This window comes from Trachurus trachurus (genome assembly GCF_905171665.1).
Source record: "Trachurus trachurus genome assembly, chromosome: 15".
NCBI lineage: Eukaryota > Metazoa > Chordata > Actinopteri > Carangiformes > Carangidae > Trachurus > Trachurus trachurus.
The window spans coordinates 14342786-14366704 of record NC_139906.1 but is presented as its reverse complement, the minus strand read 5'-3'; the positions used below and the strand labels follow the sequence as shown (position 1 = coordinate 14366704).

At 41.1% G+C, this 23919-nt stretch overlaps 1 protein-coding gene across 2 annotated transcripts in view; it reads right to left on the bottom strand.

Annotated features, from left to right (window-relative positions):
* The window catches only part of LOC310997733 (cGMP-dependent protein kinase 1), a gene marked incomplete at its 5' end in the record, with an annotated part of 76326 nt that overhangs the window by 5904 nt on the left and 46503 nt on the right, over positions 1 to 23919 (bottom strand). For both annotated transcript variants that reach the window (XM_083987524.1, XM_083987523.1), the window contains 6 exons: positions 2295 to 2369; positions 4718 to 4783; positions 11683 to 11777; positions 13267 to 13344; positions 18272 to 18335; positions 22632 to 22737. In XM_083987524.1, the coding sequence (XP_083843650.1) occupies positions 2295 to 2369; positions 4718 to 4783; positions 11683 to 11777; positions 13267 to 13344; positions 18272 to 18335; positions 22632 to 22737 (484 nt within the window). The remainder of the gene's footprint in view (positions 1 to 2294; positions 2370 to 4717; positions 4784 to 11682; positions 11778 to 13266; positions 13345 to 18271; positions 18336 to 22631; positions 22738 to 23919) is intronic.

Here is a 23919-nt window from a genome sequence, read left to right as displayed (position 1 = left end):
TAGGAATATGATACTGGTGAGCAGACCCAGTGGGACTGATGCCATACATCCACCTTAAATAGATGTCTGAACCCTGACCTTGAATGAAAACTAACACAGAGGTCATCTGCATCCAACGCTGTAAGCAAACTCAAAGAGTTTGTTAGTATTTTGCGGGCACTCATACGGGGCTAAAATAGCATGTTAGTTAGAACTGTTACGTGGTAAATCCATTACTAGCACAACACTGCAAGTGCTCCGCTGTGGGTCAAGTAGCACCCCAGTGGGTGATAAGATGTATCAGTAAACGGATGAGATCATATAAAATGATGCAATCCCCCTGTGTCGTAGCGTGTGTGTGTGTGAGAGAGAGTGTGTGAGTGCTATTATCCTCATTTCCTTCACTCCAGTTCTTCTTGGTCTCGCCAGACTCAAGGGAGAGGAAGGAGGAGAAAAGAGCCGTCTCCGACCTTGACGCTGACTCCCGTTAAATGACACTTTTATTTACCAGTAATTTCTGCCTATTGAGCTAGACTTGGGTGCTGAGAAATGCTGAGTCATACTGGCTCACATATTCATAAGAGTTTTGTTGCTGGATGGGCCACATTTAGCAGTAAATGGAAATGTATTTATACTAAATAGAGGACATCTGGAGGTTTCATAAACTTAGATTTGAGGCATTTGGAGGCATAAGAGAGTCAGCAGTCAAGATGGCATATGACATGGGGGGAGAGAGAGAGGTGATATGGATGCAAAGGGATGTTGCATTTTTAGGTTGGAACTGTAGCTCATAGGCAGAACAGGTATTATGCGTGCAGGGATACAATGGAAACAATAGAACAGAGACGGATGTATTCGCTCTACTTTGTGCAGAGCGCTGTTCCTCCTGCAGAGAGAAGCAGCGGCTTGATCAAAAACAATGTGCACATACATATAGCACATACGAGGGAGGGGGTCTTTGAAGAAAAGACCTGTCAACCTCTCAGAGAGCAGCTGTAGTTTGCGGTATAGCTACAGCGCTTCTGCACAGAGCTTATCCACTGTGACCAATTAGAGATAGTTTCCATCACCGTGGGATCCTGACTCAGGTTTTCCTCACCAAGACATAAATGTGCTCTGCTGGGCGGGGAGGGCCAGCGAAAGACGACACACACACACACACACACACACACACACACACACACACACACACACACAGAAAGAGCATACGGCAAGAAGCAGCTACCTTAATCAGTGTGAAAATGGCTTTGATGTGGCGGATTTAAGGAAGCAGAGGGAGAGAGTGGCTCTATTTTATGTCAGGTTCTGTAGAGAACAGGGTGGATGGCAAGGTCACAAATGATCATTTGTTGTTTATTTGCAAGAAAACAATCTTAGATCTTAAATTAGCTGCTCTATAGACCTAGACATGGGAGGAATAGGAGGTCTCTGTCTATCACACACATCTATTGGCAGAGCACTCATCACTGCTCGTGAGCCATAAGGGGCATCTGGCCAAGACTGGATGCCAGGCACAAGCCGCTGACCCCAACACCCCCAACCCCCCCCATAATCCCCATCTGAGTTTCCTCAGTGCCTCTATCCAACACATTAACCAGTGTTATGTTCTGGTCTTTGCTCACCAAATGCCACTGACTTGCAAACATGACTGACACTCAGCAGTCATCTCGAAATCCAACGCACGGCGTAGAAGTCTAGTCTGCTTCGTCACCCGCCTTGTCTCTCACCGTCTCTCCTCACTCCTTGCGTCTATCTACATCAACTCTCTCCCTCTTTCTCTCTCAATGTGGTGATAAGCTGTTCCTGCTCTGTCGCTCTCTGTAATCTGTCATTACCAGGTTCTTGTTTCTCCTCACCTTGACTTACAACGTGGCACGAAGCGAGCGAGGTATCACATTATGCCAATACGTGGCTGTCTGAACCCAAAGATGCCCGCCTCGCTGCCAAGGTGTCCTGTGCCTCCTACAGTGCTATTCTCTTGTTTCCATAGCGACAATAAATAGAGTACATATTAATTCCTCCAGAAATAGAGGTGGAGGTCATAGCCTCTGCTTTCTGGCCTGTCAGCTGGGTATCATGTAGTTATGTAACAGAGCTGAAGGCACAATGCATTAACAGCTGGCTTGGAGCACGTTTCTGTATTAAACATTCAGGCAAGTGTGCAGTCATGAATATGGTGCAATGTTTTAAATTGACTCATTTTAAGTGAAAAATAATTTGTAAAGTTAACCGATTGAAATAAGAAACAAGAGAGAGACAAAGCAATAAGATGAATTTGAGTATGTTATAATGCAACATAGTTCAGTGAGTCTTACTTGGCTTTGGCATCAGCATCTTCATGGCCTTTATTGGACACATCCTCCAAACCTCCAATCAGGTGCTTGAATGAACTGCAACAAAGACAGTGAATGTTAAAACAGCCCACAATTGAAATGTTTTGCAGCATGTAGCTGGTTCAATCCAGGGGATAATAAGACATATTCTTGACACTCAGTAAGTGAATGAATAGCTCATGGTTTGAGGGAATAACGCAGTTTGTAAAATTCAGGCGATCTGTCTAAGAAGCTGGTATAATATTTGACCAGACTGTCGTAAAATTCGCTGCCAGTCACTATTAAATATTCATCTGTCTGCTTTTAGAGACAGGCCTCTAACTAGAACTACCAGCTCGTATTTGTGCGCCTCCAGAAACCAAGTTGCTGTTGTCAGCCTTGTCTGTCCAGGCTCATATTAAAAAGGTATTAAGCGTAATAAATGTCGAGATTGCGACTTGGCTCACTGAATTCAATTAAATGAACTAAATTAAATTGAATATACTTTATTTCATTAAAACAAATGTTATAAATTGAATAGAAATTTACTTAAGTAAGGCAAGGCAAATTTATTTGTTACACATTATCATACACAGAGGTCATTCAGTGTACTTAAATTAATTAAGCCAAGGGAATGCATTAAAATGAATCAAATATCAATTAAATTAAAAAGAAAATTATTATTAGTTTTACTTAATTCAATTTAACTAATTAATATTAAATAGATCAATGTTCTGTTATATGTTTGGTCCTGAAATTAAAATCTGAGTTAAAACAACCAAATTGAATCATTGATATTACTGCCTTGTGTTTCTATGCCTCCATCAGCTTGCAACTTCCACAGCCTCCAACACTCATGGGGAGATCTGGTACATGAAAAATAACAAGTAAGCTCTGGCTCATTTCTCGCCGAAGTACGGCTGCCTATGTAAATGACTCCAACCAATCCTGGAAGAACAACTAACCGAGACAGTTGTCACGCTAGGCTCATCAAGCTGTCAGCAGAAGATGCAGTACATCTGGTGTTTTCTCCTGTTGAGACCATAATGCCTGCGAGCTGGGACTGTTTCTGAGCTGAGCCTCTCTTTAAATGTTGGGTTTCTAACTGTTTCTATTGCACTGTGCCTGCGACTCCCTGCTGCTTCCTTTTGTTCCGTGCCTCTACCCCATAGTCTCTATCTCCTCCTTTTTCTCTGTAGCTCCTGCAATTATCCCAAGCTTGCCTTACCTTACCTCGCCCTTTCAGCGCTAATGTTTCCGTTTAATGCATTACACATGCACAGGGCACTCAGAAAACACATGAAGATTCACACAGACGAACGAACCCAAATTGGCAGTGTAGCATACAGGCACAAAATGAGCTAGTTTTGTGGGCTGTGAGCTTTTGCTGCTTGCAGCTACAAACGACAGGCAAAGTGACTGGCAGCGGTAATCACCTGTGCTGGATGACTCACTCACTATACCCTCTGCTAGCTCTGAGGATGGCCATTCATGCTTGCTGTGCTCCCTGAGGCCAGAGGGACACCCTGGGTAAAGTGACACCCTCTCTTCCCTATGCTATGCTCAGCATATAAATGAATGTGAAGACAAAAATGCAGATACTGAACTAACATAAACATCTTTGGATCTAGATATGATCCTACCATAAACCGAAGATGATAAAATCAAAAGACACAATATTACTTTTAAAGAAAAGGAAATGTTGAAGCCGGGAAAGTAGACCGTGAAGCTGAAAAATGTGGTTTTGCTCCTTGACTGAAAAGACAGCCCATGTTAGTCATTCCTGTGCAAATCTGGTAAAAAATCTAAATTCTTCGCTGAAGTTGGGCTTAGGACACATTTAACACCTGCCCTCTTGACGTCAGTTAACAAAGCATGTCCAAATCTGGTCAATTTCTTTGTGCCTGTGTCTGGAAAAAATGTACATGAGAATCAGTCGAGTCCTGACCATAGAAGCCAGATCAAACTGAAGCAGTTTAAAGCAAGACTAACCCGTGCTGATTGATGGCTATTGCTGCCATTAATGACAATTATACTTCAGAGATAAACAGTAAATTGGAATGTCACATGGAGTCAATAAACTGACTCATTACAAGACATTAATTTAAGATAGAAGAGATTAAAAGCATTGTGACAGATTGTTTTTCATGAGACCTTAGATTTATATTTTTTATTTTTTTGAAAATTGAAAATTAAATGTGAGCCGTGTTCATCAGAAACAAATAATCCTTGTCTGACCGTAATGAGCAAAGTTTAATTTGTGGACAAGTTTTGCACAGTTGCTCATGAGACAGATATGCAATTATTCATTCAGCTCATGTAACACAGAACCAGTGTATTTCTTTTCATGCGACAGAATAAAAAAAATTATAGGCAATATAAAACAATCAAAATGTTCTGTGGGGATTAAATTTATTGATACTCACTCTCTATCGATGACTAAACAGGTGACCGCCTCTGCTGAAATGACGTTCGCTGTCCTGATGTCCTCCCTGGAAAAAAAAGAGCACACAGACGTTGGCAAAATAGGCACATTTGGTACAGTATGCAGCCAATTAATCAATTCACATCATTATTTAATTCAAATTCTACACCAGAGCCGAAAATGACAAAATGGCATCAGTCAAAATACTTGCACAGTAACTCAGGCAGTAATGTCTTATTCAACTCCATTTGCTTTACACAATAAAAACATCACTCTCTCAACAGGCAACACACAGCACTGCATGACTGGCATTACTCTTTATATTTGACATCAAGTTCATCCTCCTCTGACGATGATGCTTCTTCAGAGGAGTCTCCCCAGTTGCACAAATCCTCTGAGTCTGTATCCCAAGAATCCATCCTTCAACTGTTAAAACTTTTTCTCCTCTCAGAGTCCCACGGCAATAAGCTCTAACTCTGAACCAGCACAGCGCCCAGGGCAGCCCTCCAACAAAAGACACGACTGTAGTGCTTGTATATAGCTCTCCAATACAAGTGTAGTGTTCTCCAATCAAGACGCAAACTACAATATTACAAGAAGACAGGAAAGTCGTTGAGGGATTCCCCGTAAGAAGATTATTTCATGCCCCATCTTTAAAAAGAAAGAGGAAAAAAGATCACAATGAAGAACATATCAAAAGCTAAACAGGCTCTGCTGTAGATTTGAAAAGATTCTGCTGACAATCACTCTGTGTCTGATCTGAACTTAGACATATGGCAACCTATTTCAATGAGCTGAGGTGACAAATCCTCCTCATGCTACAGTATGTCAACTCCCTCTGCCTTCCTTCTTCCAAATACACACATGCGCAACCCCCAGCTCCCCGTGAACACACTCACGCACATACCCACTCTGCCTCAGTCTTTCTGCTGACCCCTTTGAGTAAAGGCCATAGCTGGTGGCTGAACAACACATTTTGAAAGGTGAGGACTACACAGAGGGGAAGAGCGAGGGAGGCAGTGTTAGTGTCAGTGGAATGGGATATATTAACAGATGACTCGCTGGCCCTCTGGCTTGAATAACATAGAGTATTTCATTCACCTCTAATAAGCTCCTATGACCTGCATGAGTGATCTTCGCACAATACCTTGGCTAACGATGCTCCACCTGTTCTTGTGTTTGCCCACAACAGCATTCAGTACTGTTTACATCAGAACATTTTATAGCATTGATGAACCAGGTGGGTGGAATGGGTGAAAGAACAACAAGTGTCCCAGTTTGGATGAAGACAATAGTGTTACACCATGGATGCTAATATTGATTGTGTGATAATTAGTGTGGGGAACGAGAGTCTTGAAGAGTGACACTCAGCGGGAATGAGTTCTCAATGGTTCATCACACATGTCTGTTAAAGGGTATGACTTAGCTTGAGGCAAATCATCACTTAAGAGGGAGACTGATTTAATTCATTGAAAAGTATGAAGAGAAGAGAAGAGAAGAGAAGAGAAGAGAAGAGAAGAGAAGAGAAGAGAAGAGAAGAGAAGAGAAGAGAAGAGAAGAGAGAACTAAATAGGTTCAGTGCGATTATATTATTGGTTTAAGATGATGATTATTTAAATATTCAGAAGCTGAGTAGGGAATCATCTTGCACTGTTAAGGGCTTTTGAGGCACAAATACTTATAAAGTGCCAGCTGTGAATTTGCCAGTGACAATCTGCCAGCTGTAGCGTCACTTTACAAAAGCTATCTGTCACACTTCTACACATTTTCTTGCCTCAGTAACTTTAAAAAAAAAAAAGGTTATGTATATACAGTATACATATATATCCCACAATAATGATTTATTAGTCAATAATACCAGGGTTTAAAACAACTTTAAATAACTTTTATGCTAACTTTAACATAATGTTTAACAGATTATAGGCTGCACATCCACACCCATCAGTTTTCTCCTCAGTGATAACGAGCTACAGCGACACCCACAATCTGTTACATGAGTTAATTTGTCTCATAAAAGGAAGTGTGCAGTGTTTATGACATTTACTAACCATGGTGATACAAAACAACACAACACTTTGGGCTATACTGAAATAGTGGTTACATAAGTGTGAATCATCCTCAAGAGACCTCCGGGTTTCATATTAGAGAGCAGTTTGTTACACCTGTCCCCCACTGCTCGACTGCAGCTGAGGAACACAGCCTTGTGCGCCATTGCCTTTTGATACATGGGATGTTCCATGTGAAACACAATCACTAAACAATATCCGTCAGAATGATTCATCTGCGCACTGCTGAGCCAAAGTCATCCACTAAGCCAGAGATGGCTCTGCACTTGTTAATTGCGGCGCAACAAGAAATGCACTGGAAAAAACAGACACATGAACATGCACACACGCACAAGCGCAGACACACTAAAAGCAGCTGCATGCTGTGTCTGGAATGTCCTTTGGACTTACACAGGAGGAAGCCTGTGGTGTTGATTTCCAGTAGATGGTTGAAATGAACCTGGTAATTGGACAGTGATCTGATGTCCTGGGAAGAGGGTTATGAAAATAACGCGTTGGCTTGGAGGCTGAGAGCGGGGCAGTAACTAGGGCCTGGAGTGAGGGAAGTGAAGCCGGGGTCAGGACTGGGGCAAGAATAAGGGGGTGGCTGTGGGATACACAATGATTTAAAGCACTTAAGTAAATCACTGGGCCAAAGTTTGTGCAGTTTCTCCCTCCATATACAACAAATCATGTGTTTTCTTTGTAACAACAAAGTGTGACCACTTTGCATTGCGTACTTTTTTCCATATAGATTTCTTCAGATGCCATCTCATGGAAACTAAGACTGCTTCAAGTGCACTTTCTTACTGGTGTATTCTCTTTTTTTTCAAGTTCCAGCTTCCAAGATTTAAGTGTTGGCTGTGAACATTATTGTAATTAAAAACTATGCTGTTAAAATGACCAAACATGGACAGTAAGAAGAAGATAAAGTGGAGAGCTTACCCTGTAAATGTAAGATGTCTGAGCTTGCCACGAGCACATGATTATGCCAAGTAAATTATTTTAATGGCTTGCCACAAAACAAAACCTTTTGTAGTGTTTGTGTTTCTCACAGTTGACAGATCAGACTGCCAGAAAGGCACATACTTGTGAAATTGTTGGTTATTTCCTGAATTCTAGCTACAGCTGACTCTTAATACTCAATGCTGTTTTCAGTCCCCAACCCCCATCCCGCCAGCCCCTTGGCTCCCAACACCTAAAATACATTTTTGGCCTGTGGGAAACTCTGACAGAGCGGTCTCTTTTCACATCACAACAATTGTGCGTGTTTCCAAAATAAAACAGGCAGCATGGGATTCACTTTTGCAAAATACTGCTCAAGCGGCAAAAATCTTTGGTAGTTGATTTTCAGGCTGTGGTGGTGTGAAAAGAGAGCTGTAGCTGCATAAAGTCTACATATAAATTTGTATTTAATAGGTTAATGGTGTTAGGTAAAGCTGTGACTCGTGGAAGATGAGCTGTTAACGACTTAAGTTATGGAGTGAAGGGAAATAAGTGACATTCTAAGGCTTTGTTGGTTTCTATCACTGTGCAGACGGAGCAGGTGTTAAGTCAAACACAACTTTTGGTGATGCCTGGTGTTTTGGTAATTATGTTATTACAATTTATCTCAGGGGGCTTATGAATTTGTGTACTGAATTTCATGGAAATCCAGTCTATAATTGTTGAGATAATTCACTCAAAACCACAACTGTGACCCTCATGGAGGCCCCAGAAATAAAATCATAGTCACCAAGCTCATGATCATAATAGTTTGTCCCCTTGAGCTCACTGGTTCAAGTGTGATCTGTCCAATATATGTCACAAATGTCACTGTCAAAACAGAAGAAACTCATGGTGTTGTGTTAACTTTCCAGAGTTGTAAATCCTGAATCATACAGGACAAAAACTGTGCAGTGTAGTCTTGACGTCTGTCACCTGTACTTCATTTCATTTTCTCACCCACACATACCACGCCTGCACAACAGCCTCTCACAATGATTTATGACAGGACTTTTGTTGATCTGACACTGACACCAATCACATTTCTGTGCCACATCACACTTTTTGTGAAACAATCTCTCAACTCCTTCTTGTGTCTGTGCTACTGATGGATCTGGATTCAGAGTTCACACTTCACCATGACAGGAAGAATGTGACATCGGCTATGTTGTTGGCTATGTCAAAACATTGTTTGTCGAACCCAGGCTCCACCTTTTTCTGGAACATCCACCCACTGGGATGAGGCATAATACTCAAGTGTCCATTCAGGGCTATACATACACAAAGCCTTTAGGGAAAACATGTAATCTGATACTTCTTATACACACACATATCACAGACCAGTACTCACACAAGCACTAACAAATCATTATGGCTGGCAGGAGAACAGACTTTGATTTGTAAATATGTTCTTCTCAATGATCAAAGGCGATGTCTACACATACACAGAGTAGCCTTTGAGAAGGGGCTATTGAGTTTCATGAGCAAGGACACACGCAGTTAACTTCTAATTAGAAAGACGGCCCTGCAGAAGGGCTCTCTGATCAAAAGCCTTGTTCCAAGATGGTCAGCATCTCAATCATTTAAATTTGCGAGACATGCTTGACCATCAAAGGTGGAGCTGAACAGACATCTCTCGCTCAAGACACTCCAAGACAAAAGCTGTTCTTAACAGCAGATAACAACAATGCCTGACAGATGCTGAGGAGGGGAAAACACTTTGTCACAGCGGGATCTACAAAAGATACGGTTCTCTTGATTAAACAGAGCACGAGATGCTGTCGAAGATGCTTTGAAGAGCTTCTGAAACCTGCACGCTTGAAATCTGATTGAAGAAAAAAGTACAAATGTATCGATGTACAGTACATGCATATTTAAGGATGTGTGATTTACACAGACAGGATATATGTGTCCTATCAAGTTCAACATCATAACCAGTGTTGCGGTTGAGGTAATTTCAACAGAGCTTCCACGAAATCCAAGAAACAGTTCAGCACAAAGGCAGCACAGCTGTTCAATCCATTATAAATTATTACTTTGTGTCACCCTCTCATTCGTCAAACAGCAAGTTTTCTCATTAGTGTAAAAGGATCAAATTTCTTTCTGGAACAACCTACTGCCGAGAGATCAAGCTCCCTGTGCCTCACATGTCCCGCATGCATTTTAATGCTCTGTCATCTTTTATACCCCCTTGTCATTAGCTTCAACATATGGGGAAAGCCCAACCATCTGTGCAATTCCAGCTGTCGACTGATCACCCCCTTTTTATATCCAGAGTGCTCCTTGTGCAGATAAAACTAATGATTTATAGTGTTTTGACAACAAATAAGCTGTCATTCATTTTTCTCACAGGATGCTGCTTTGTTTGAAGGGCTGGGTTTCTTTGTGTTTTGATGTGTTTATAATTTGCGCGTGAGGCGTGATGATTGTTGAGAGCCTGAGAGCTGATGTGAGGTGGTTTGAACTATCAGCGACCACAAGATGGCGACATCTCCATTTTTTTCACATTGGCACTCCAGGCTATGCATGTGCATATGCTCCCAAATGTATGCGCATGAGTGCAAACGGTATGTTATCTATTTCTACCTGACCAGTCTCAGACATAACACTCCTCTGACTATTTTCCATCTCCATCCCCTCTCTGTTTTAATAATACATTGTCCATGGAAGAGAACAGGCAGAACAAACAGCAGGTTAAAAATACCACATCAGGGCAATGGCAGAATCCATATAAAATGTTTTTATTACTCTCAAGTGTTCTTTCACTGAAAGCATCTGCAGTAGCGGAGGCTGTGAATCACTTGATCTCTGCAGTGTGTATAGCTTGGTTAGTTCAAACTGGCCTCAGTACATCATCACAGCCAGAAAACATATTCCTGGCACAGCCTTACATAGTATAGATGTTTGAAATGCTGGGGACTGTGGATGCTTGGCTTACATCTGCTTATCACAGGTTTATCACTTTGGACAGCAACTATGCTCAAATATTTCACACCAGTGTTGACACAGAAAATATACTGCTAGCATGAAAAGTCATTATTTCAGTCAAGGACAGCATGGATGTGTCCTTGATATCATCATACTCTGGCAACAGAGACAGAAACTAAAGAGAAGAAACAAATATCTCATTGATACCATTGTCAAAATGAAATGAGTCTTCAGCTGCAGGCACACTGCATGACTCTCAAAGACAAAAGTCCAGTCACAATAAAACGACTTCTCCTCTCTGTGGTTTCTCGTCTGTGCGACATGGCTGTGTGCTAATTACGGCACAGATGAGTTGTCACTTGGTGTGATGAGAGGAATCTCTGACTGTCGCTCGAGCAAACAAACAATTTTTTTCTTTTAATTAGGAGAAAAATGAACATGTCGGAAGAAGTGTTTTTTTTGCTCTCATTTGTTTTCTTCAAGAAACACTGGAGGTCAAACATCTGCATGTGCAGATGCTGCTTGTGCTGATATAGAACCAGCTAAGGATACTATTATGTAACCAATTATTTAAACTTTTCTGCTCAAACCTTTTCATCTCAACATATTTTGCGAAGCAGGAAAAAAAGATTTCTATGACAGTTTAGACTCTTTCTTTCTGATCTGCTCAAATTTAACAAGCTTTTTTATTTCACAGTTTTATGTCGGATCAGACAAATGTGTCAGTTCAGCCACAGTAAATCAGGCCTGAAGTTGTGTATTGTGTACCCAGCATTTAGCACATTATCACGGCTGAGGAGACGTGAGTGTTGAGAAAAAATAGGGGCAGATAAGAGCGAGAGGCTGATGGAGGGCAAATTATGAAGAGAAGATGCATGTTAAGCATAAGAGGCAGGATGCTAAAGACATATTGGGTGTATGGGAGAGAAAGGAGGTGATGGCAGACCCAACCAGTGGGAGAACAGAAGATTTAAATTGGAAGAGGCAGTGTTATTAGGGACCACCTTACCCTTGGAGTGCTTTCTCTCCAAACCAGTCACCTTTTCCAAGGCTGCGCAGGTAGACAGGCTCTCCATTGGGTGAATCTTCCCTGGTCACATTAACCTGGCGGAAAAAATGGAAAGGTTTAGTAGAGGAGTGTAACAGGGAAGAAGATGGGACAGAAGTGAAGATGGAGGAGGTGACGCATAACAATGAAGATTTGTTGTGTGTAGAGGGCACAGGATTTCATCTCATTGGCGCTCCGTTCCCCAAAATGTAAAGGATTTAACATGTAAATGGTCACGCAAGGCAACAGGTTAATGATTACAGACACAGAGGAAGTGCTGGTGTGACAGACATCTCACGCATGGGCAGTCTGTTACAACCAGGTGACTGCCATCGCTGTGCAGGTTCTGAAAGGCACTGGTGACCACTTCATTAGCCAGGTGACATGTGAGTGATGGCGCAGCGCTGTGCCGCTAGGCTCCACGAGTCACAGCGAATGGCACTTGAGTACTTTAGAGGAAGTGAATGGAGACGGCTGTTTTGACTAATTAAAGAACCTTGCCTTCATCCATTAGTCAGTTCTGCACAGGTGTTTCAGCAGCATATCCAGCACACGGTGTCTGCACCTGGCTGACAATATTATGATCACGTGGGACAATAACAGACAAAAAACAAAGACATGAAGTAAAGGGACTGAGAACCTTGAAATGGCAACATGGTGTGTGTGTGTGTGTTCACTGTCTGCCATCTAGACAGAAACAAACTTAGAGATGTGGAAATAACCAGGCAGGAAACTCTGATAAGGTCAGGAGCTTATGTGTGTGTGTTTATGTTTGTGTCCAGATGATTTGTGTGTGACATTGTTGTGCCATCCTTGCGAAGTGGGTTGCATCCATTTGGGGTCATGGAGGAGTAGAAAAAGACACAGAACACAGTGTATCTTCATCCTTATTACAATGACACTTACATCCTGGACGTGGGTACTAATGGAAAATGCTGTGAATTTGGTTCACTCAAATTTAAATGTGGTGATGTCATTTTTCTGTCTTGGTTATGTTAGAGTAAGTAAGCCATGTTTAAGTCTTACCATTTACGAATTTAAGAGAGTGAAGCTCTAAGGAAACACATTCGTCAGTGAAGGTGAGAGAGGAAGTGAAGGAACAAGTGTAAAACGGACCAGAGGGGAATGTAAAAGGAGAAACAGGAAACTGCTTCTTAAGATGAACATGACCAGGGAGAAGATGAAAAGGAAGAGTGGCCAGCATTGAGGCATCAGAACATGTTAACAATGCAGGCACATAGAAGCCCTCCTACAGTGCTGACGCTGTCCAGGACAACATCTCATCTGTGCTCAGTGTGAAAGCCAGCGTTGATGACAGAAAGGTGAAATGAAAGTGACTCCATTCTCCTTTCTCGACGCTGCCGCAAGAGATGATGAAAGAGGCGGTGCTTCCGCCTTGCCAGATGACTGATGACAGCCCATGTCCAACCAAAAATACTTCCACTTTGCTTCAAAGATAGGTGACTTTTGCCGCATGGCATGATGCCCTGCATAGATATGTCAATGATGATTATTTTGGTGGTAGGCTAGAGGCGCTGTTCTTACCTTTCCTTTACTGATGATGAAGAAGGTGTCTCCTCTGGCCCCCTGTCTGATGATGTACTCTCCATCCTCATAATGAGTCTGTCAGAGAGGAGAGGAGAGGAGAGGAGAGGAGAGGAGAGGAGAGGAGAGGAGAGGAGAGGAGAGGAGAGGAGAGGAGAGGAGAGGAGAGGAGAGGAGGAGACAAGAGTTAGCCATATTTTCCTCACATTAGAAGACAGACACTTTGCACCCTTCAGATGAAGTGTGGCTGAATTTGGTGCAGTGAGATAAATCACAATTAGATTTTTTTTCCTTGTTAATACCACAGACTGGCAAGCTGTTCAAGGTGTTTCTATGCCTTCCACCCACTTCTTGCTTGGATATGCTCTGCGACCTTGAACATGAATAAGCAGGTAAAGAAAATGAATGCTACTGCTGAAGCTCCGTTTCCAAGAGTAGAATTAATACAGGATATTCATCCATCAATCCACTTACGGTACCCAGTAATCCTGTTCTGGGTTGGAGGTGCTGGAGTCTATCCCAGCATTCAATGGATAGGCTACACCTTAATCTATTTGCCAGTCTGACAAAAAAGACATGGATTGAATAACCCACTCAAACTTACATTCACATTGTGCGGCGAAAATACCCTTAAGTGATGGATAAGTAGCCTACAGGTTCCACGGAGCCATAGCACAATAAGACCAAGTAGTCACTGTCAAACTTAAAGACCACAGGTTAATATGTTTCAGTTTTTGTTTTTCATATAACAAATTCAGGTGGGATTTTCATGCACAATATGCTGCACCTAGGGCCACAAGTCTAGACATAAGACAGGACTCAGGATTTCCTATTGGATCATAAGCAGATTCAACACCAAGGCTGACATTTGCCAGGCTTTTATTCTTGCACCATTTCACCAAGGAAAGGTGGCTTACATCTTACTTCACACTGAGCGGTGTGTTTATGATTCATGGTTGCTGTATGTCACTCAAAAGAAGAGCTTCTATTTTCTTTTTACACCGCAGTTATGTTTAATTCAGGTTTATTTATTTATAACACAGCCATACTTCTCAAGCATGTCTTTGAGGACAGAGAGAAAAACTAGATAGATTTAACTAATCAAAAATCAATCACAGACTAAAATGAGTGATTATTGTAGAGGACAAACCTTAGGACAGTGTGATGGATTTAACCATTGCCTGACACGGCAGCAAAGAATCACAGAACAGAAAGGTGTGAATAATGTTGGCACTATCTTCAGTCTTGCTATTTCCTTTATCTATGTAGTTTATTGCTCAATATATAAGTCAAATCAACAACCAAACTAACACAACTAAATCTCCCTTCGGATGACAAAGCAGTCACATCAGGGTACATAGGCTGCATGTGCAGAAAGTCATGCAACCCAACCAACCTAAATGATTAGTCTATCATTAGTTTAATTACTTGCAAAATAGTTTGCAGCTTTCGAATGACCTGTGGTTAAAGAGGATTTGATCACACCTACGTGATGGTTGTTTGGGTCACTACAGGAGCATCATCAATCAGCATCATAGGCTTGTTTTCGATGAGGAATGAGCCGATCTGAAAAGTGTCTTCTGTAATTCAAGAATAAGTAAAACTACTTTTTATGCACTTCTATTCCCTTCCATTCCCAAATTGTGTTTCAACAAGCCTCGCCTCTCTGTAATGAAGTTGTGCATAGATTTTCTTTTCTTGGCTCTCCTGCCCTTCAATATCACAGCCTATTAAGTGTTGGTCAAAAGTATTGGGGCCCATGATTTTACTGTTCAGTAATTTCAAGTTCCTAATTAAGAATATATTCAGAGAGGGACCTTTCACTAATGTTTGGTTGCAGAGCCAGTGCCAACAATGGCAACTTTTAATAAACATTTCTTCTTTCATTTTAGCATCTGAGTAGTTCCTGTCATTCTTTCACTGCTTTGTGTTTAAACTCTCGACTGGTCTGCTCCTTCATTTTCAATGGGACTTAGGTCAGGGCACATAGCCTACTGTACAAAGTCTGAAACAGTCTATCTTTTCCCTTTCAACCAGCCTTTAGTACCACTGAATATGTTCTGTCAGGAGGTGACCTGTTCAAAGACCCAATACATTTGCCTCAGACCTAGTTTTCTGACACTGGATAACATGTGAAGTTCTAAGTGCCTAATCCTCTGGTTTTATCATTGCTTTGATACATTCACTGTCTCCAGTACCAGATGCAACAGCACAGCCCCACAGCATGATAGAGCCTCCACCAGGTTTTAATGTTAACACAGGGTGTACTTTTCCTTCTGGCCTTCCTTTCATCACCTATAAACAAAATGATACACTGCCTTCCCAAAGAGCCCTACTTTGGTTTCAGACTAGCAGAACAATAAAGGTTTTTTTTTTAGTTTTGCCTTTTTTTTGTGAGCTTCTTTCAAACATTAGCCGGAGCCGCCCTATACGGTCTAATGTGTGACATAATATATAGCCTAACTCCAGATTGCTCCAGGTGACTTGACAGTTCTTTTTTTTAAGGTAGCCATATTTGAAACAATCATTCATTGAGTCAGGCCATTCTATTTGTTTGAGGGATTTAAACACATCAAAACAGTTAGCCCATTATTAATTTACATTTGTGTTAGACCTAGGCTATTTCAATTAGCCTATGGTGTACGTTTTTTTCCCCTCTCATTCTCTTTTGGTCGGCAGAATGGACATTTAAGTTCTTTGGCTTTTTTTTTTTTTTTTTTTTAAGATTCTGAATAGACCTTCAATTTCAGGGGCAATTACTGCCTAGAAGTGTGTAGCCTAATACAGACACACTATATGACTCCACCACTGTTGAAATATCCGTAAGAAAAAAGAAAAACTGTCATTTTGGCCCCTGTTAGCCTACTCTACTAAATGACCACATACCTGTATTGCTATGCGTTGCGTTTATTGCCGACTGGTGTGTGGAGAGATTAGCCTTTAAAAAATCCTACAGACCTAGAACTCAACAATCACGCACACGGAGTTTACCTGTGCGCGCGCTGCGACCGTTGCAGTTGCAGCATTGAAAGCATCGTGTCAAACTGACAACAGCGCGTTCTGTGTGCTCGTGAGTTCTTTCTCCCCAGAACGACCAGACCCGTGTTCTTCAAGTCCGTTCTTGGCCTAGCAAAAAGACCCTAGCAAGTTAGCTAACACGGCGTTCACCACCGGTACCGTACCGGCGGTACGGTAGTGGCAATTGTGTTCAGTATTTAGACGGGGGACGTAATGTTTTGACGTGAGCAGGTGAGCGAATGATAACGTTACGTTAGCTCAAAACTTTCATGAACACAGAGTAACATACATACCGGTAGGCTATGATCAATTAAACATTCAGTGGGCAGTGGGCACTGTTAGCTAACTATTTCAAAAATGACGTAGGTTGGCCCAAAATAAACGCTGGTTTAACGACGTTAGCTAACGTTACAAGTAAAAACCGTTTCAGACGCGAGCCAGCAATTTTTATTTGCCGTTTTTCTGAGAATATTGATACATGAGGTAGCTAGGCTAATCATTGTTTTGACAGGTTTACACAAATATGAATTTGCATTTGCAACAAGGAATGCAAGATGTGTTGAATACTGTGCCAGTTCAATCGATTAGTGTGTGTGTTTTTAGGTGATGTCCGTCTTGGTTTAAGTCTCTCAAGACAAAATCCCTTTCCCATTCCGGAGATCCGTGAAATACGACTCTGCCCATATAAACATCAGGATGGATATGATTTGAAGGACCTGCTCTGCTAAGATGTTGGACAATGCTGGTATGTAGTCTAAATTTGTTTCTGCGTTGTCACTGTTGCTCACAAGGTAGAAAATAACCACAGAAAGCTTACCACAGTTTCTTCATTTTATAATCTATAGTCTAATTATACAAATGACTGAGGAAGAGCTGTTTGGAAATACTTACTTAAGTGACTAATTATAGAAATTACACACAAAAAAAGTCAAAAAAGAGTCAAGACAATATTAGATAGAAGTTCAACATACGAATGCCTCAGTGTTAGGAGCAAACATCAAAAGTCAAAATGAGAATATGTTTGCATAACTGAGTCATGCTGGAGAAAACATCAAACGAAGTAGGGAGCAGATGGGTAGAAAATGTGACGTTGAGACACATCTCAAACTGCAGACTGTCAAAATGTGAGGACAACATTCAGGCGAACTGGAGTTTAAAGAACATACTAATGATATTGCATGTCACTATATTAATACAAATTCAACGTGATTTATAACCATTACAACGTGTTGTCTGGAGTTTGGGGTTTTTGAATTGTGCTTTCCAGGCAGCAATTTTGTTTCATTTGTTTACATAGTGAATGAAGATCAATTGACAGACTCTTGAAACTTTAGTTTTGTAATCCATCATAATATTCTGCACTAATATTTTGTAGATTTATGTTATTGTTATGAGGTAATGCAGTGCAGACCTTGCCATCAATCTAACAGAATTACCAAATTATCAGAATAAAACTTGAAAATAACTTAATTTGAAAGATAACTCCAGTAACGTAAGGTTATTTATTTTTCACAGGGAAAATGGCAGGAAAGATTCACAAGAATGAAAACTTCCAGTAAAAAAAAAGAGCGCAAGCCAAGGAAAGTAGGTTACTATGCTGACATTTAAGTCAAAATTGATGTCACCTCACAACATTAAATAAACTGAAAGCTGAAATAGTTCCTTGAAGCGATATACTGAATTCTTGAGCAGGTTCATAGATGTAACAGCTCTTACTAGGTGGGCCATTTCATTCAACATCCCTACACTGAGCACAAACTAAAGAGCAACTATTCCTCTTAAATCCCAGCTGTGCACACTACAACTGCCTACACTCTACAAAATGTCTGGAATACGCGCCAAACCCCACTGAATATGCCTCTCTGGCTCCCTGCTCTTATGTTCTTTTGAGTAAAAGAAAGTGATTGTGAGGAATGGCAATCTGGCAATCTATTAGGATGTGTGGAGTAGGCTGCAGATGTCACAGGCTTTGGAACAAGGCTCTTACCTCCTCAAGGACATCGGCAAGCTTGCTCAGAATATCTTCCTGCAGGCCATGGAATGTGGGGACGCTGCGGGAGAAAGAAGAGAAAGCACTTTTTGATAAATGGATAGATAGGTTCATACATATTCTATCTTCTGTGTTTGCCAGATTAAAAAAAAGTAGTGAGCAGTGTAACCAGCAGCTTATTGGTCAGCAGCTGACCAGAATCAGAGTTGACCTGTGATCTTAAACATAAATACAGGCTGCACAGAAACACACAAAATCAATATTATGGTATGGCACTTGGCCTTCTATGCTGTATTACAGTATGTGTATAAATATTGCAGCACGAACTGGGCAACGTGTCTGGTTACACAGCAGGGCACCAGATCCTGAGGTTGAATACACCAGTATGAGGCTCTGTTTGTTCTGTTTGCTTCCCAGCAGCCTCAGTGAACGCTATCTGCATGTTATCAAGCTTACTAAATAAAACTGGCCCAGTGTTTATCAAGGAGGAGAGAAAATAACCCGCGTTGGTGAACAAAGGTCTTATCTCCCTCGATGATCTCTCTCGCTCTCTCTCTCTCTGTCTCTCTCGCTCTCCTTCTCTCTCTCTCTCTCTCTCTGTTTCTTCATCTCCCTCTCCCTTGCTCAGCGCCCAATGCAGGCCCTTTGTGTTGTTGCTTCCTCAAGAGGCACTAGCTCACCACCTACACAGTCAACGGATGACCCTACTCTACATGAAACATATGGAGTTTCAACCCTTGAGCAGCGAAACAAATAAAAAGCCTCTGCTCTGGTAAATTTCCAATGCAACCGCTTGATTGCATTACAGAAAATTAATTAATTATACAAGGCCAATGGGGAAGCGCAGTTCCACTAATTATTTAAATAATTCTAACATCATTACAGTCATTGCACTGTGCGGCCCTGAGTAACGCACAAGATAACTGAGCAGTTTCTATGGCGATCTTAGAAAAACAAGTTCCAGTGACTAGTTGTGTGTTTATATGCTAGACTTTGATATGAAGAGTGAGTTTATATATCAAAGTCCTGTTTTTAAAAATGGCAATACATAGCAATTTTGGGATCTGTCAAATGATTTGACATTGCCCTTGAATTTACACTTCATGGAGCATTGTGGTTTAACTAATTAGAAATACATGCTTGGAGGAGGTGATAATAATAAAAGAAAAATCTCCACAGGAATTCTTACTTCCCATATATGGGATTTCTCTTGTCAGTTTTTCATTAGTGTTCCTCCTCCACAACTATTGAGAGCAAATACTGTATATAATTTCACAGCAGTTAAAGAGTGGGTTGAAGACTCACAGGGATCAATATGGGTTTGTTCACTTAAACAACAGGTCTTTTATTAGATCTGCTTCTGGGAAACAAAACTGCAATATAATTATCTACATACTGCGATGAACAAATGTTGCTATAAATCTCTGATTCCCTCCCTAGATACCCTTTTATTTAAACTAAACACACAGTGGGCCCAAACGTACATCTATTAAATATTTACTTATCTGTTGGACTGTTATGCAAGAGCTGCTGAGAGGCAAGAGCTGCCATGCACTGTATTCACATACACTCAGGAAATAGATAACAAGTCTTTTTTTAGTCAAAGCTGCCACAAAAATAGCATCAGTCAGGAAAGTCAGATTAATAGTGTTTTTATCTCGTCTGAAATCTATTTTGGGTCACATATGTCTTACAGTCTGCTGAAACGGTACAGCGGATACAGCAAGAGCAGAATTGGTTTCATTGTGACTGACTCCGGTTAGGTATCAGATTGTTTTTCAACTGTTTTTTTTTTTTTTCTCAGGGCGGCTACAAACTGTATGCATGCACTGGTTTCAAGGTGCAGTAATAGTTTTATCATTAACACTTTAAAAATTGAACGCATTAGCATGTTTATTCAGGGACATTTTAACTTGCTTTCTTTGCACTTTTGTTGAGCAGTCAACTCCAATTTGTCTTCTGTAGAATAATTTCACATAGACATTTGACTATCCTGAGTAAAATGTCTTGACCGTAACAGTACTGAGGCCGTTGGCATGGGGATACGGTGCAGTCAACTCTCATGTCTCATATAGCCCCCTGCTCCTTTTAGCAACTTTCACTAATTCAGCCGTTGTTCACGTGCTGCTCAGATCAGGTAGTGACTTTATCTTATAACACTGGGAACAAAATTCTTGTGTTGCATGAGCGTGGCGGTAGACGTCACTGTGCTGCTGCAGAGAAGAATGTGTGTTCTGTTCACACACTGCTGCTTTACTGCTTTACAGCTCACTCTCTCTACAGAGAGTTTACAGGTTATACTGTACCGCTGCAATAAGACTTCAATCCAGAGGAAGTGCTGAAAGCAACTATCTGGGAAGTAGATGATGGGTTGTCACCATTTTGGTGATATTTAAAGCAGAAGTAAGCAATATATTTGTGTTAATATAAGTCTTAAATAGTTATATCTTCCAACAGCAATCACTTACATAGAGTGTTTGGACCGAAACACGGGTCTGTCAGTCCCTCTGCTCTGCTCTAAGCCGAGGAGAAAACTTTTCTCGTATCCTACAGTTTTTATCCAATGAGGAGAGAGAACGGCATGCAGGGCTGTGTGTGCAGCCAAGGGATGCGCGTGAATGTGGTGACGTAGGGACGAAGACTGTTATGGTGCGTTCAAGGCAGCCCGTAACTCGTGTTTTTCCGACTCGTACCAGTTCGATCTGGTACGAGTTCACGGGTCGGAAGTTACGAGTGGCCGTTATAGTGCACTTTCACAGGTAAAACAGGTCGGAAAAACACGAGTGGGTTGCCTGGAACGCTACAAAATCGTAAGTTGTGACATGAAGCTGTAATTTACAGTTTCAAAAGCCTACCTGGAACGCAGCATTAGCCAAAACGACCGGATCGCTTACTTCTGCTTTAACTAACCTTTACTAGGTCGTTCCCAAATGCATTCATACAATACCTTCACTGTAAATGTTGCGCATCAGGAACCACTCAAAGAGAGAAATAGGTCGTTTTGGATAGTCCTGACATTTCACCTACTTTGTATGAACTTTTGTTGGAAATGTCAAGTGAAAACCTGGTTTCCTGTGTACTGTATCCACCCCCTGCCTTTAAGCTACCATTAGTCAAATGGTAACAGAGCCTGATCACGGTCAGTGATTTCTGGAGTTTTGTTCACCAGAAATAAACATAGGCACAGTGTGCTTTCATGATCTGGGAAATTTAAGCACACACAGAAAAACTGTAGAGTGCATGTGTGTAAGTAAGTGAGAAGATAGGAGCCCTCCCTATTATATCTTCCAAACTCAAGCGATAATGGAGTGGCATTTGAGGGCTGAAGTTGAAGAGTCTTTTTTGATAAGGTTCCTAACTGAGTGAAATGACTTGAAAGTATCCATATGGCAGCCCTGATTAATGATGATAAATTACCCAAAATTATTTTAATGATCTTGTCCTCATGGCATTTTCTACTGAAGTCAAGAAAAAGTGGTTAGGAAAGTTTTTTTTTTTTTTTTTTAAATTTTATATCAAATCATTTGATATTAGGGATGCACGTTTCGAATTTTGTTTCTGACCGATAACTGACGCTTGTTAACTGATTATTATTAACCGTTGACCGATAAGATTGAAAAACGGTTGCGGGAGCGATCAACAAGGTTTTTGTTTTTGTTTGCCGTTATAAAACACACACACACTTGCTGCAACAGCTGATCAGCGCCACATCCATTGTGCTCTGCCTCAGCTGATCACGCTCAGATGGCGGTTAGATCGTCTAGTGTAAAGTGCAGGCAAACACCAGGCTGAAGAGAGAGGAACAGCAGGCTTCTCTGACAGCTCGTCTGTGGAGCTGCAGGTGAACCGACTGGAGAGCACATCGTGATCGCGGGTTTTTTTTTTTGCAGCGCCGTTGTTACAGGTGATGAACATCTTGATGCAGACAAAATGGTTTGGAAAAAGGAATGTATTTATACTGTAATTGCATCTGTGCTCTCCCCGTGTCTTCTGCTGCCTGTCTTTTATCCTATACAACATACAGTATAAGCCCACAAAAGAATCTGATAATAGGTTTCTTTCTTTACAGAGAAAATGTAAAGGCCTACTGTCTCTCTGAAACAGAGAGGGATGTTGAAGACAAATGGCCATATGACGAAGGTGTACAATACTTTTCTAGCAGGATGAACAGTTGAGGCATGAGAAATTCATTTTGAGTTATGTAATTTATTGGCAAAAAATTAAAGGAACCTTCTGAGAAACAGCTCAGACACATTCTCCTGAATTCATTTAGTTAATAAATTCATTGCATTTCTGATCAAAGTCCTATTCATATCACTTTTGAGTCATCCTGAGACACTTGAGCCTGGTTTCTCACCTTTTCAGAAATTCCATGTACTCCGTGTGCTTGATGAGACCCGTCCTCATCATGATCGTCTGAAAACATTGCCGGTCAATGGCCCACAGCTTCACATTCGTTAGAGCTGGAACGAAGAAGACACATAAGCGGTGTCATGAAAGACAATCAAATTAATAAAACAGCACATGCCTGCCCGCCAACAGCTTTATGCTTTGTGTATGCACAATATGAATATCGTGCACTTAAAAGAATCTACTATTCAATTTAAAAGGCGAGAAGAATCATGTCATGTGCAAGTGAATTTAAGAAAATTAAATCTCTGTTTATGCATGGAGAAATCTGTGAACCTTTAGCTTTGGTTATTTGTTTAGCAGCAATAACTGGCATCCAAATGTTTTTAGCTGCTGATCAGGCCTGAGAGGGAGTTGGTATTTTGGCCAATTTTCTCTTGACTCAGCAGTGCATGGATGGCTTGCTTCAAGTCATGCTGCCGCATTTTAATTGGTTTAAGGTCACAGTAAAGACTTGATTAGGCCAATGTCTTTCTTAGTATTTAAAACCCCTTTAGTTACTGATTGCTTTATGTTAAGAGCAATGATCAAACTGTGTGATGGAAATTATGTTAAAATCAAAACCAGTTCCCCTGGTGATTTTCTGTACAATTTCCCAGAACAATTTGAAATTAATTGCACGTCCAGTGATTGCAATGTGCTCTCCCTGAGGCACTAACTCCAAACAGAAATACTGACTGCACATGTGGTGGATGGAGTTTAAAACGTCGCTGGGCAGAGTTTTTTGTTTAAATGTTTATTTTGTCAAAGCATCTAAGTGCTCATGGACGGGTATAAGACAGGCCATACTTTGTCTTTTGAGAACAGCAGTGTCCCCTGTAGTATATTTCTCTAGGCAAACACTTTGTTGGGGATTTCCTTATTGTAGATCGATGACACGCTATTTAGTGAGTGGAAGAGATGCCTAGTATGCATTGTTCTGATGCTACACTTCCTTGACAGCTGTTGAATAATGTACAATTCTCTTGCAGAAGTTTTTGTACCCCGCCCTTCAAAGAGGAGAAATGGTGTAAAAATGCTTTCATTTTTTTCATTTATATGCCCTGATGTTGATTGATGGAGGCCTGGGTCTTGTCATTTTCTGTGTTTGAAGCATCGGCAGGGCATTTTTGAGGTCCTCTGTAGTCACTTTTGTTGTGAAGAGCTGACTCTGTTGGAGGCCTGGCCATGTGGAATTTTTATTAGAACAATAGACCTATAACCCCCCACCCCCAATGTTTTTGTATTTTCCCATT